This window comes from Camelina sativa, chromosome 19, assembly GCF_030686135.1.
Source record: "Camelina sativa cultivar CO46 ecotype springtype chromosome 19, ASM3068613v1".
Classification (NCBI taxonomy): domain Eukaryota; kingdom Viridiplantae; phylum Streptophyta; class Magnoliopsida; order Brassicales; family Brassicaceae; genus Camelina; species Camelina sativa.
The window spans coordinates 6,292,956-6,307,156 of NC_141898.1; the positions used below are offsets into that span (position 1 = coordinate 6,292,956).

Consider the following 14,201-nt stretch of genomic DNA (forward strand, 5'->3'; position numbering starts at 1 on the left):
ATTTTTTTGAATTACTCGGTTTCAAATACACAGAAAGAGAGAGGAAGATAAATAGATAATACTATAGAGTTTCTCTTGTCCACAATCTCTCTCTCTCTCTCTCTCTCTCTCTACTTCTAGGTATATTGGATTTGCATCCATCTTTCTCTTTTCTTTTTAATTTTAATTTCTCAACTTCTTGGTTCATATGTTCTGTGTAGTAATTTGTTTGTTACCCTTTATTTAGTTTTCTTTGAGATATATATATATATATATATATATATATATTTCGTGTGAGTTTCAAACATGAACCAGAAAAAAGTGGATAGATATATTGTCTCTTGGGTTGAAGCCAAAGAAGGCAGTTAATATATATATACACACACAATCAAAGAAGTTAGGAGATTATAGATATACAGTATATATAGCTATAGAGAGTCTCATTTCTTGTATGTTTCTGTTTAATCTTCTCTTTTGTCCCTTTTATCGTATTTATCAGTATATGTCTGTATATATAGATAGATCTGAACAAAGTTTTGTCGATTTCTAACTTATTTGCTTTCTTCTTTCTTTTTCTCTTAAGGTTTTTGTTTCTTTTTTGTTTCGTTTGGTGATGATGAACAAAGACATGTTACTTCATCAGCATCATCATCAACCACAACAAGAACAAGTACAGCATCAACAAGACGAGAATATGTCGAATCTAACATCAGCTTCTGGTGGTGATCAAGCAAGTGTCTCTTCGGGAAACATAACTGAAGCAAGTGGCTCTAATTACTTCCCTCATCATCAGCAGCAACAACAACAACAACAGTTCTGTATTCCAGATTTATCACAGCCTCAAAAGAAGAGGAGAAACCAACCAGGGAATCCAGGTTCGTCTGTAAAAAAAAAGAAAAAAAAAAAGAACAATACAATTTTTTCTTTTCGTGGTTTTGTTTTGGACTGATTCATTATTCCAATTATTTGATACAGTCATCGTCTAGGAAATTTATGTGTCTTCTTCCAAAAAGAATATTCTTTTTACCCTTTTTGTTCTCTTTATCATCTCTATTATAATCTAAGAAAAATAAATCCAAAACCAAACTACTATACTAGTTTTCCTTATTATAATTACTGTTTGAGTGAAAACCAAGATGATAGATTTTAAATATGTTTATTAGTGATTATTGAAGTTTTCTGACAATATATAATGGGTCAATGTTTTTTTAAAATTTTCAGACCCAGAATCAGAAGTGATAGCTTTATCACCAAAAACACTAATGGCAACAAACAGATTCGTGTGTGAGATCTGCAACAAAGGTTTCCAAAGAGACCAGAATTTACAGCTTCACAGAAGAGGTCACAATCTGCCATGGAAGCTGAAACAAAGATCCAACAAAGAAATCATAAGGAAGAAAGTCTATGTCTGTCCAGAAGCAACTTGTGTCCACCATGACCCATCTAGAGCTCTCGGTGACTTAACCGGAATCAAGAAGCATTTCTGCAGAAAACATGGGGAAAAGAAGTGGAAATGTGACAAATGCTCTAAGAAGTATGCTGTTCAATCAGATTGCAAGGCTCATTCTAAGACTTGTGGCACCAAGGAATACAGATGTGACTGTGGCACTCTCTTTTCTAGGTAAATATAAACTCCTTTTTCGTTTCTTTCTGTTTTATTAATCAATTTTTTTAAAGAAAATAGTAGTAGGAATTATAAATCGATATTAATGATCATAATGAATAATATGAGATATATCTACGATGTGGTGTTGTAAGAACTGGAGGGACACATGGTACACAGTTTTATCTGTTGTGCTATGAGTAATTTCATTTAATTTGAAAAAGGACAAAAATGGTAGCTCAAAAGAATCTTCATTTATAATATGGAACTAGTTCAGGGTACTTTTCTTCATTTCTTTTTCCCCCTCACAAAATAAAATTATTATGAGTTTATTTTTTTTCCTTGCATTAATCATTCATCTTATAATACATACGTGATTGCTACATGCTTTAGATGGACCACATGACTTTTATAGCTTCTCTCCATGTGAATAAACATAGACTTTTATTTTAACCATATTGATTGATCATTTCATGAAGTCTTTTTTTTTTTCTTTTTCTGGTGGTAAATTAACAGGAGGGATAGTTTCATAACTCATAGAGCATTTTGTGAAGCATTGGCTGAAGAGACTGCAAGAGAAGTAGTACTGCCTACACAAAACCAGAACAGCCAACCAAATCCTCTTTTGATTTGTCAATCTTCTTCTCATCCTCATTCGCATCATCATCAAACTCAACCGAACATAAACCTGTCTTCTTCTTCTTCATCCTCCCACAATATCATCAATAGCCTTCATTTCGACACCAACAATGCTAGTACTAGTAATGTCAACAGTAGCAGCAACCATCTCCATACGTTTCCCATGAAGAAAGAGCAACAAAGCAATGACCATATCATCAATTACCATCATAATATCCCTCCCTGGCTTGCTCCTCAGCCCCATTCTCATCAGCCACACGATCTCACGTCTTCAAACCCTAATTCTTGTAACGGTGCAGGACGAGGTTTGTTCTCTCTTGCTTCTCCGGCTATGTCAGCCACCGCATTGCTCCAGAAAGCAGCCCAAATGGGTTCTACAAAGACAACAACCACGGACTTGGAGAGGTCAACTCATAATAGCACCCTCACGACGACAATGGCATCGATGATGACGTCGCCGTCTGGATTCATCAACTCCAACAACAACAATCAAGGTTTGTTCCAAGACTACAGCGCATCCGGGTTTGATCATCACGGTGGAGAAGAAGCATTTGACGATACGTTTGGCGGGTTCTTGAGAACAAACGAAGCTACAACAACCGCTTCAGCCGCAAGATCAGAGAAGAGTAAAAGCGGTGGAGGAGAAGGTTTGACGAGAGATTTCTTGGGGATAAGACCGTTGATGTCTCATAACGAGATTCTAAGTTTTGCTGGTCTTGGAAATTGCATCAATAGCTCTGCTTCTGATCAGCTCCATCCAAAGCCTTGGCAGGGTTAGTTTAGTTTCTTTTTGCTCATGATATTATTACAAACCTATCTAAAATTGATATGTGTATATATTTAAATATATAGGTAGTTTCGTATTTTCATATATAATATTTTTCTTGTGTTGCCTTTCGTTTTATAAATTTTATCGCCGATCAAAATGGTGCAAGTTTATACAGAAACATTTGATTAAATTGTTATGTTTCGTCTATTTCATATTTATTTTCTCCCTTTTCTTTTTCTTGGATTATAAGAAACAAGCGATCATGATTATTGGTCAACTCAAAATTAATTTTCTTGGTTCTATTATTCACGGGGAGAAAGATTGGCACGTACGTACGTAGATAGGTCCGGACTCCGGAGGTATTTTAATCACTTGTATTTACTAAATTATTTAAGAATGCTCATGGTTGTATTGTATCTTTGTAGTAATTATTTCTCATTTTATTACATGAACAAAAAATAAAATCTTATCTTTTTAAAAGTATCAACCTATATATTGTCAAGTGCTTGATTTCATAATTTCATTATTTTGGTTCCTTTTTGTTTTGATGAAAATATAAGAGTAAATATCTTGACTTCAATTTTCCTCCCACTCCAAGTCAAACACAATTTTTTTTCAATATAAGAAAGCCAAAAAATTTAGACTTAACTGTCCCTTTTTAATATTTTACTTATGATCATTACAAATTCATGAGTAGGTAATCGAAATCTAAGTAAAGATAAAAATGAAAATGAGAAAAGAAGAAAGAATGAATATAAAAGAAACTGACTATGAAATGTGGCACATGAAAAGCATATATAAAGGAAAGAGGAGGATATGCATCGGATTCGATCTAAGGGTGACTCATCTTTTGCTAAAAAACCTATTTCGTTAATCGTTTTTCTTATTGGATCTCATCTCATGCAGGCACACAAGTGGGATCCAACAAGAGATAGGGACACATCACGTTTTGCTTGGTGGCATGGCATGTATAAATATTATTTATGTAAATCTATTTATCAGGCATGGACATAATTAACTTTATAATATGCTATTGCTGATTACACACTAAATCTTCCTTTTAATTGATGATTAATTTAGTTAGCAGTTCTTCATCAATTGGTAGTTCAAAATTTAAACTAATTAATTATATAATATACATCCCGGGATTATTCTAAAATCCATTTTCATCAAAATGAATAAAATAAAGAATAAAAATAAAATTAATTATATTGTGCTCCAGTTGATCAGATACATAGTTTACATGGCTACAATTTGATTATATTAATTTTGTGTGTGTGTGTGTCTGTAATACTCGCTAAAAGAATAATAATTTCACATGCAATAAAGTGTGGAAAATGATTGAAATAAATGAAGATGTCTTCTTGTTTTTCGACGTGGCGGATGTGACATTTTTCAACAATTTTGCGGGGTTTTACACCTAAATAATATTTATACACTTGTCATGTATATAAAATTATAAACCAATATTAATAACTTGGTTTAAATAGAAGAATATTATACAACGATAAGGATAAGACCATAAAATATTCATGGGGAAACAGGATAAAAAGAAGGTTTATAATTCAAGAGTTCAACAAGATTTGTTATATAGACTTAGAGTTTATAATTAGCCTATGATCACAAATGGATGGTTATTGTTATAGCTTTACAAAAGCTGTCTACTTCAGAAACTTGCAAAAGGAAAAAAGAAATTGAATTGCGAAAGAATAAATGAGTATATTTGATTCTTGAGAGATGTAATGTCAATTCATATAACCACGTCTGCCAAAAAAAAAAAGAATGATCATATACCATCATTTTTTACATCTAAAATTTTACATATGTGTCAACTATAGAGGACCCATGAATTTGTCAATGTCATGATGATTTTGGCATTTGTAACGTTTGCTTTTTGTCTGATTTTAATGAAGTGATCCCACAATCACTATTTAGTATTTAGTATTTACTTGTTTTTTTTTTGCTTCTCAAAGACAACTTTTACAAAACCTTATGCTATACAATAATGCTTGTAAAAGGTCTAAAACTTTGTAACTAGCCAATCTTACACATTCCAAAAAACTGGAGCTTTATCACATTGTAATGAAGTTGGTGATATCATAATATAAGGAGAAATGGAATGTGCACACTGAATTAATCTATATGCAATTTCACAATAGAGTTACCTGCAAAACCTTTTGAAAGTTTGCTTTCCCTTCAAAATAGGGTTGTCCTAGTTATTCTCTCCAAAGTTAAGTTTTAAAATCTCTCTAGCTAATAGCTATAAACAAATGGATATAATGGGTACGTCCACCTAAATTCCTAATGGGTTTGATAATGTGATCACTTATCATCGAAATCCTATTAAAAAACGTATACATATATATATATATATATATTCCAGGGATGTCTGGTCAGGACTCGCCTCGACACTACTACGGACCGCTTTCTCCACAGACTGGGACACTATTTTAACTCTCTTAACGGATGCATCTCAAGGAAAGGATACTCTCTTCTTACTAAGATATGTGTTCCAAGCTGCAGTCCATCTCTTGTGGAAAGAACGGAATAATAGACGCCACGGTGAATCCTCGACTCCATCAAATCTGCTCATCAAACAACTTGATAGGCAAGTCAGGAATCGTTTGCTCTCCACACAGGACAGTGGTCGTATGATGGTCTGGCTAGCATCAAGATGAAGGAGATCACCACCAAAGCACTACTATTTTTTACTTAAACCATTTTTTTCAGCTCATAACATTTATCTTCACCCGATGCACTTTGATGTAAAAAAGTTTTTTTTCGAATAAATTTTACACTTTATTTCAAAAAAAAAAAAAAAAAATGTTATGATTAAGGGACTTGACTTTATTTTAGACCAAAAATATATAAGCCAGTTTTGGTCGTTTAGCGATCCACTTTTGTAATCATACTGTAGTTTTAACAATAAATCAGGACACAAATCTAAAAAATTACGTATTCTATAAATCATATTTCCAATTTGCTTAATTAGCTTTTTTTTAAAATATATATTTAAATTGCTTAGATTTTTTCTTCTTCAATTTGCTTAGATGTTTAAAGCTATATCTAATGTATTTTTTGAGAATAATAATAAAAAAATCTAATGTAATTTATGAGAATACACTTTAAATCTAAACCAATATATTTGTGGCGCCTTTTTTAAACATGAAAACCATAATTTTGTGGCCATTCACATTTTATTTGGTTGTTTGAAGTTTAGAAGAATGACGTCGATGTCTATGTCTAATCTTCCAGAGGACTTGAAAGAGGAGATCATCTCTAGGATTCCGATAACATCATTAAGAGCAGTGCGATCTACTTGCAAAAAATGGAACGATTTCTCAAAACGTCATATTATTTGCAATGCTGCAGCAGCAGGAAAGCAGTTCTTAGGTTTAATGTTGATCAATGAAAAAGTATGTTCCTTGAGCTTCAATCTCCAAATCCACAATGATGGATCTGTTGTTTCAGAGATAAAGCAGGTACATATTCCTGACCATGTAAGGGTAAAGAACATCCTTCACTGTGACGGCTTGTTGTTATGCGTTATCGAGGACAACTCTAGTATTATGGTATGGAACCCCTATTTGGGACAAACGGTGCGGATCGAAGTCCCTAAAAATTCCGAAAGGTTTTATTCTTATAGCAAAGCCCGAAGGTTTAGGTTTTATTATGACGACAGGGAATACGACATGTATGCTCTCGGTTACGACAACAACCGTAACCACAAAATCTTGAGGATTTTGAGAGATTATAACTACAAGGGCGGTTTACGATACGAAATCTACCGGTTCAACTCAAATTTATGGAGTTCTCTTGATGTGGAACCCAACTGGACTGTACGGTCTAATAAACGTCACTCCGTGTCTTTGAAGGGAAATACTTATTTTCTTATTCAAGGGTATGTATACAGAGATACCGAAGAGGCCAATCATATTTTTTTGATCTGTTTTGATTTTGCGAAAGAGAGCTTTGGTCCGCGTCTACTTCTACCATAACCCTTACGTTTACGAGAATATTATTTTATACTGTGTTGGAGAAGAAAAGCTCGCTTTGCTACATCGTAGCTTCAAGTGGTATCGTGGAGCAAATAGAGATTTGGGTTACCAATAATATTGATCCAAATGCGGTGTCGTGGAGCAAGTTTATGAAAATGGATATCAATCCACGCACTCGTCCTAAGGACATTAGGCCTCTGTGTTTCTTCATTGAGGAGGAGAAGAAAGTTGCTGTGCTTTTCGATCTACTGTTCAGTGAAGACCAAAAAGCTCACATCATTGGAGATGGAGATGATGCTTACCTAAAATATGTTAACATCAGAAGAGCTTCAGGTATTGGAGATTCTCACCCACTTACGATCTCATCTTATGTTCCAAGTTTGGTGCAACTACAAATCAACCAACCAACCAGGCAACAGGAAAAGTAAAGAAAAAAAAAACAGAAGAAGAAGAGATTATTGGTTAGTTCCATTTGCAATGCTTTATTTGTTTAAAAGCATTATCTATGTTTTAGCTCATTTTATATCATGTCCTTTTGAACAAGACTATCTTCATTCAGTTATTATATATTTTGTTCTCTTTGGCTAATTTAGTACTGTGTAATAATCTATGGTCGTTATCTATGTTTTAGCTCAATTTTATTTCAAGTCCTTTTGAATAAGACTATCTCCATTCAGTTATTATATATTTTGTTCTCTCTTTGGCTAATTTACTATGTAATAATCTATGGTCGTTATCTATGTTTTACATCAATTTTATTTCATGTCCTTTTTGGAACAAGGCTATCTGTGAATGAATGAGTTATAATCTCTGTTCTCTGATACATGTAATTGGTTCTATTTGTCATTTTCTCTAATCTCTCGGCTCTCCGCTATCGGAAAGGATTTTGTAATTATTTTTTTTTTAAAATATTTATATTTCTAATTTTTAACTCGAATTCTAGAATCTTTATCAATTAATGAAAAATATTTGAAAGTATAACTAATGTAGGAAAAGGAGAGAGTTTTAGAAGCGGTGAAACATCATATAACTAAACGATTGTGCATGTATATATAGAGAGATCAAGAAAAGATCGTGGACAAGCGTAGAAACTAGGAACTTTGTTTGAAACTCGGAATTAAGGAACGACGACGTTGTCCGATCTTTCAGTGGATTTGGTGGGGGAGATCCTCTCTAGAGTTCCATTGATATCTTTAAGCGCGGTGCGATATACTTGTAAAACGTGGAACGCTTTATCCTGGAACGTTTTTTCAGAAAATCTTGTTTTTGGTAAAGCAACAACAAGTAAGCAGTTTTTGGGGTTCGTGACAGTGGGTTATAGCCTTTGTTCCCTGAGACTTGATCTCCAAGGAATCCGCAATGACGATTTCGTTGATCCATCTATAAAGCAAATAGATTTACTTGAACAAAACAAGATATCTAATGTCATACACTGCGACGGCTTATTGTTATGCGTCGTCCAAGAGGAAAGTACAAGGAAGCTCATGGTGTGGAACCCGTATTTGGGGGGGGGGGGGGCATTCAGGTGGATCGAACCAAGATTCAAATCCCAAAGCTTCCACAAATTAGACATGTTTGCTTTCGGTTACGACAACAACAACAACCGTGACCACAAAATCTTGTGGAAGTTTTTGGGTCATGATGACTACAAAGATATTGGTTATAAAAATATTTCATTCTACTACGAAATCTATGGTTTTAATTCTAGTTCATGGAGGGTTCTTGATGTAAATCCCGACTGTGATTTACAAAGCAACGTATCTTTGAAGGGAAATACTTATTTTTTTGCTCGACGAAAACAAAAGGTTGGAGAGGTAGTAGCTTCAGAGATGATTGGTTTTTTACTCTGTTTTGATTTTACAACAGAGAGATTTGGAGAACGTCTTCCTCTACCGTTTCACACCAACTATGATGTTTCACTTGGATATGGGCTTTGCCCCATATGCCAACTCGGCCCAACAAAGACTCACCAGAGATAGAAGGAAATGGGCCAACTTCGGAGGACAATCTCGGGATTTCACATAGAAAACCCTAGAGTGCCGTAACTCTACATTTGCTTATAAATAGCTCGAGACATCTATTGGAAAAAAGATCCGGACCCCAGAGAATACCCAGAGAGCAATACTTTGCGTGTAAAACCGTTATTGTCTTTTGTATAATTCCTTTCAGCTTCCGAGCTCGTCATTATTAGCTTGTTAGTTCTCCTGTGAACTAACGAGCTCAATCTTGACTCGTGCTAGTGACGACCTCACGTTTTTAACGTTAATAAAAGAACCAGCTTCACTTTTTCCCCGAAAATCTTTATTTACTTAGTGTTGTGCAATCCCCAGTACAAACAATTGGCGCCCACCGTGGGGCCAGAGTAGAGCGCTTCTTTTTGACGAATGAGCCGACGGTCTACATTACCACGAAGATTCAAGACTCATGACGAATTCCAGCAAAGATCTCAACAACACTTCCGAACAGCCAACGGAGCAACGATGGGGACGAAGACAAGAAATTTCCGTAAGTCCCTGATCGCGCCGACTTCCAGCGTTACCAACCTCGCGAGAAGTGGCGACCTCACGAGGAATGTCCGGACCTACAAATCCATGATCGTGCCGACCTTCGGCTCGCGCGTTGCTCATCTCGAGAGAAGAAGCGACCTCGCGAGAAATGGTGACCTCGCCATAAGTTGTTGAACACGCAAGTCCCCGATTGTGCCGACCTCCGGCTCCAGCGTCGCCGACCTCGAGGGAAGTGCCGACCATGCAGGAAATGCCGACCTCATTCGCATCTCTCTGATCTCTCTCAATACAACGAAAACTACCAGATTTGCCGAGCAAATCCAGATCGCTCCCTCGATCCGTATTGTAGCGACTAACCATCTCCAATCCATAATTGTCGACCTCGCGATTGGTAGAACCAGAGAGCAGCGCCGACCTCCGCTTATCGAAATCTCCATCGTTCCGTGTTCCGACACCGCTCTCGTCAAACCTGCTAGTGGTTTGCGCTGACCTACGCTCACCGTCGAGCTCATCATCTACCTCGATTGAGGTCGACCCAAGAAAAGTGGCTTTGATCTCGTGATTACCCTCGTCGGAACTTGCGACCGCAGATCTCAGAGATTCCATGTGATTGCCGCCCACGATCGATCTCGGCTCAAAATGCCGACCTGCGATTCTGACAATTCCGACCTCATCCTCACCTATCTCAAGGTCGCTATAATCACCCATCGAACTAACACGATCATGTCGGCCGACCATGGGCGATCTCACACAAAGGATGATGGACTGCGTCGGCTTAGGGTTAAGAGGGAGACCAAGCAAAAGAGAGAAGAGAGAGAAAGCATAGACACAAAAATAAAAAAATAGAGAGAGAAAGTTTACCTTTTATGATGAGGAAGCAAGTGAAAAAGAAACTGCTGCCACCATGCTACCAGCGCTCGGCGCGCCGACCATGCAACAACGATCGAAGGCACCAGAAAACAACATTACCATTGCTCAAACGCCGGACCTGCCAATTCAACCTTTTGCTTCCGCACGTGACGAGCATCGTCAAACCCTAGCTCCAGCTATTGCCGACAACGAGTGGCGACATCGTCTACGTACTTATCCTAACAAAAATGCAACTGCAGGTCACCATCATCGAACATCTCAAAAACCAGGACAAACAGAGAGCCGAACGACGCCATGCTCATAACCTGGTTGAACTCTCCAATAGTTTGGCTCGAGGATACCTCCCTAGCCCTCCTAGAACTAACCCAAAAAATTCATGACGAACTCGCCGATGTCGCTTGAGCTAGTCTTTTAAAATTCACGAATACCTCGCAGCGACATGCCGACCTGGCGCTAGAAGGAGGGGGAGCGCTCTAACATAAAAAAGCTTACCTTAATCAAATCAACTGACTCCAACAATAGAGGAACAAGCACCGAGACACCATCGACTTTGAGAGCGCTCAGAGTGCCCATTCTACCTCCAGTAACAGCCATGGGTGATGTAGTAGGCCTCTCGTTAGCCAAAGAAAGATCCATGAAACCACCACTTTTCACTAAACTCAAGAATGTCGTCAAAATCACGATCGTCGGTCAAACCTTTTGATGCTGAAACCAAAACTCCACTATTCCCTAATATCAATATCGATACCGTCGAAAGCATCACCGTGAGAAGTGCCGACCTCACGAGAGGTGTCGCCAAGCTCGCGACAACCAAAGCCGACATCACCGCTCAGCTCCACATCCTCCCGATCGGTCTCAAAGCTAGCCGGATCCAGATCGGCAGATTCTTGGTCGCTCCGCCCTCCGATTAACAAAGCATCACCACGGGCAGCCTCGCAAGAGAAACCGATCTTACGAAACGTACCAATCTCACGAGAGGTGTCGATCTCACGATGACCAAAACCAGCGTTCAGGCCTTCACTCTCGAGCTCAACATCCCTTTGCCTATCTCACCTCATGGTCGCAAAGCCGACCTTTACCTCGCTCCCAACCAAGCGAGAATCACACTCATTATACCGACCTCCCCTCTCGCTCCCATGAGCCATCTCCACCCAACGAACCTCGAGACCAACCTCGAGAGCGGTCGCCGCCCAAGCCGAGATTGGGGACGACCTCATGATGGCCATCCTCGCCAACCTCAACCTCTCGATCTTGTTCCAAGGAAGATCCGCGTGCAGCCCGCGCCAACCCCCGTTGTAGAGTTCTCTCCGCCCTCGTGGCCCTATGCTGACCTTAGATTTATTTCTTATGGTCGCGGGCTGAACCAGGGAGACCGCCGACCACCATTAGGTCATCTCGATCGACGGTCAACGGAATATCCTGCCGACTGACTATCGGCAAAGAAGCGACGAGCGGCGGCTAGGTTTTGTCCTTTCTAAAAAAAAATAAAAAAAAATAAAAAAAAATAAAGTAAAAAGAATAGAGAGGTGTCGAACCTCTGACCTCTCTCGCTCATATCTCCCAATATACTTGTATAGTCAACCTTGCCACCTCCAATTATGAGCCGACCTCGGAATTCACCCTAACGGTTAGACAAGTGCCGACATGGATTGGAGATATGCCGCCCACACAGGGACGATCTCTAGGGCACTGTACAACGCTCCACCGACCTCCATTGGCCGACCCCCTCACCCATAGTGTCGATTTCGCCAACTCTGACGCACAACCGCTCACCCTCTCCAATTGATCCCCCTCCATGCTCGAAAGACCGATCTCAATCCTGATCGCGCGAAACCCCAATCGCAAGCCGATCTGCATTTTCGTCATCGCCACACAACCAAGTACCAGACATATGCCGATCAAGAATAGGCGATTCGCCGACCTCAACTAATGATTTACCGACCATATGTGCATCGCCTCCGATCCGACGACCTGTGAAGGCGACACCCTCAGTAGCGCCTCCCTTGCCCTCGTCACCTTCACGTAGATTAACAGGACCCAGATCTGCGAAGTCTCGGTCACACCGCACTCCAGCTCGTCTAACACCAGCACGGACGACCTCGTGGGAAGTCTAGCTAAGCTCGCGGCAACTAAACCCAGCCTGCCGACCTCTCAACAAGTCTCTTTCAATAGCGGCGACACTACCAGTTGCGCGCAAACCCATCATTTCTTGATCCTTCTCAAAGGCGACCTCGCCCAAACCACTACGCTACCCTCTGATATCTCCAATATCGTGAGAAACGACCTCACTAGCTTTGATCTTCCCAACATTCATACTTGGCGACCTGGCAAACAATTGACCTTTCAAACTTATCTATGTTGTCGACCTACCAAGCTCGTCTCTACTACCTGCAAGCCGATCATCAATCCAACGACAAACCACCCACGTAGGAGTCGGGTTCACGCAAGAGCTTCCCAAACCTTCACAATTTCGGTTTTACGCAATGGTCTGTCCATAAACCCAACCCAAACAATGGCCTCGCAGCTTGACATCGACGACCAACTCGCAGCTCAACACCGAAGTTCAACGGTGAGTTAAACATCATAATATCATTAGCTAGCAAAAAAAAAAAAAAAAAAAAAAAAAAGAACGCTCACTTGCCGAGCTCATCAACACTTCTCGCAAGAGTACTCTTAGCCAAATAAGCTCTCTCGAACGAGTCCGTCTTAACGAGTGTCCAGCTACTACATCGTCACCCTGGCCAGGTTTTCGATTTAAAACGCGTTCCACATGGATGCAGCGGTGAAATAATCCGCACAAAAAAAGCCGAGCCCAGTCTCGCATTCAGCTAGCAGGCGGTCAAGTTTGAATAAGCCAAGTTCTTACTTGCACACTCTTGCCGACCTCGGGGCACCCACAGGGTAAGCCGGACACCAGAGCCGCACCTAAAAGGTACGACGAGCTCATCTCAACTACCACCTTTAAAACTTGGTATTCGAAACACGTAATAGGATAAGCCAGGAGACGTCTCGCCCCGTAAAATACATCTCGAAACCAAGCAAAAAGCCGAGAAAATCTCGCACTAGCTTAAGGGCGCCTGAACTAATAAGACAAGCTCAGACTTGCAAGTCCTTGCCAACCCAAAACACCCACAGGAGAAGCCGGACACAAAAACCTCACCTAAAGGTACGACGAGTCAGTCTCGCCTACCACTTTATTTTGGTAAAGCACAAAGTCGAGCTGCATAACGAACATTTCCTCGCATCCCTCATGCTTGTCGCTCTCGCGCTTGCCATTCTCACGCTCGATGCTCTCACGCTCGACACTCTCACGCTAACTCTCTCGTGCTTGTCATTCTTATGCTCGCCGCCCTCACAATCGACGCTCTCACGCTCGACGCTCTCACGCTCGACGCTTTCACGCTCGACGCTCTCACGCTCGACGCTCTCACGCTCGACACTCTCACGCTCGATGCTCTCTTGCTCGACACTCTCACGCTCGACGCTCTCACACGAGTCTCTTGGCACCTACCTACAGCTTGGTGCCGACCTCCAGCTTGGCGCCAACCTACAGCTTGGTGCCTACCTCAAGCTTGATGCCAACCTCTACCTAGGTGTCTACCTCAATTCCGGTGCCGACCTCCAGCTTGGCGCCTACCTCAAATTTGGTGCCGACCTCCAGTTTTGTGCCTACCTCCAGCTTGGACGTGGAATGCGAGCGCACATCATGAACACCCATCTTAGGAGTTGACCTCGGAGGTCGCCCCAATGGTAGGACAAGCGCCGACCTGGAATGAGGATTTGTCGAACTCCGGGGCATCGTGCAGCGTCCCGCCGACCTCAATCTACCGATCTCG

The 14,201-nt window shown here is 40.2% G+C and overlaps 1 protein-coding gene and 1 pseudogene across 2 annotated transcripts; both read left to right on the forward strand.

Moving 5' to 3' along the window:
* Positions 1–4,088, forward strand: LOC104765177 (protein indeterminate-domain 11). Of its 2 annotated transcripts, none has more exons than XM_010488855.3 (5): positions 1–120; positions 563–854; positions 1,201–1,600; positions 2,099–2,994; positions 3,897–4,088. In XM_010488855.3, exons 2-5 carry the CDS (start codon positions 593–595, stop codon positions 3,923–3,925), a joined length of 1,587 nt encoding a protein of 528 aa, XP_010487157.1. In that variant the 5' UTR covers positions 1–120; positions 563–592; the 3' UTR covers positions 3,926–4,088. The 2 variants fall into 2 exon arrangements, with proteins under 2 accessions (XP_010487157.1, XP_010487158.1); XM_010488856.3 differs by lacking the exon at positions 1–120 and adding an exon at positions 331–428.
* Positions 4,089–6,224: 2,136 nt separating this feature from the next.
* On the forward strand, positions 6,225–7,666 carry LOC104765178 (F-box protein At3g13820 pseudogene; annotated as a pseudogene).
* Positions 7,667–14,201: the final 6,535 nt, after the last annotated feature.

Coding starts and splice junctions, on each gene's coding strand:
- LOC104765177 (XM_010488855.3), top strand. CDS start 593: ATGATGAACAAAGACATGTTACTTCATCAGCATCATCATCAACCACAA. Junction 1,601..2,098: donor TGTGGCACTCTCTTTTCTAG/GTAAATATAAAC, acceptor GTAAATTAACAG/GAGGGATAGTTTCATAACTC. Junction 2,995..3,896: donor CCATCCAAAGCCTTGGCAGG/GTTAGTTTAGTT, acceptor CATCTCATGCAG/GCACACAAGTGGGATCCAAC.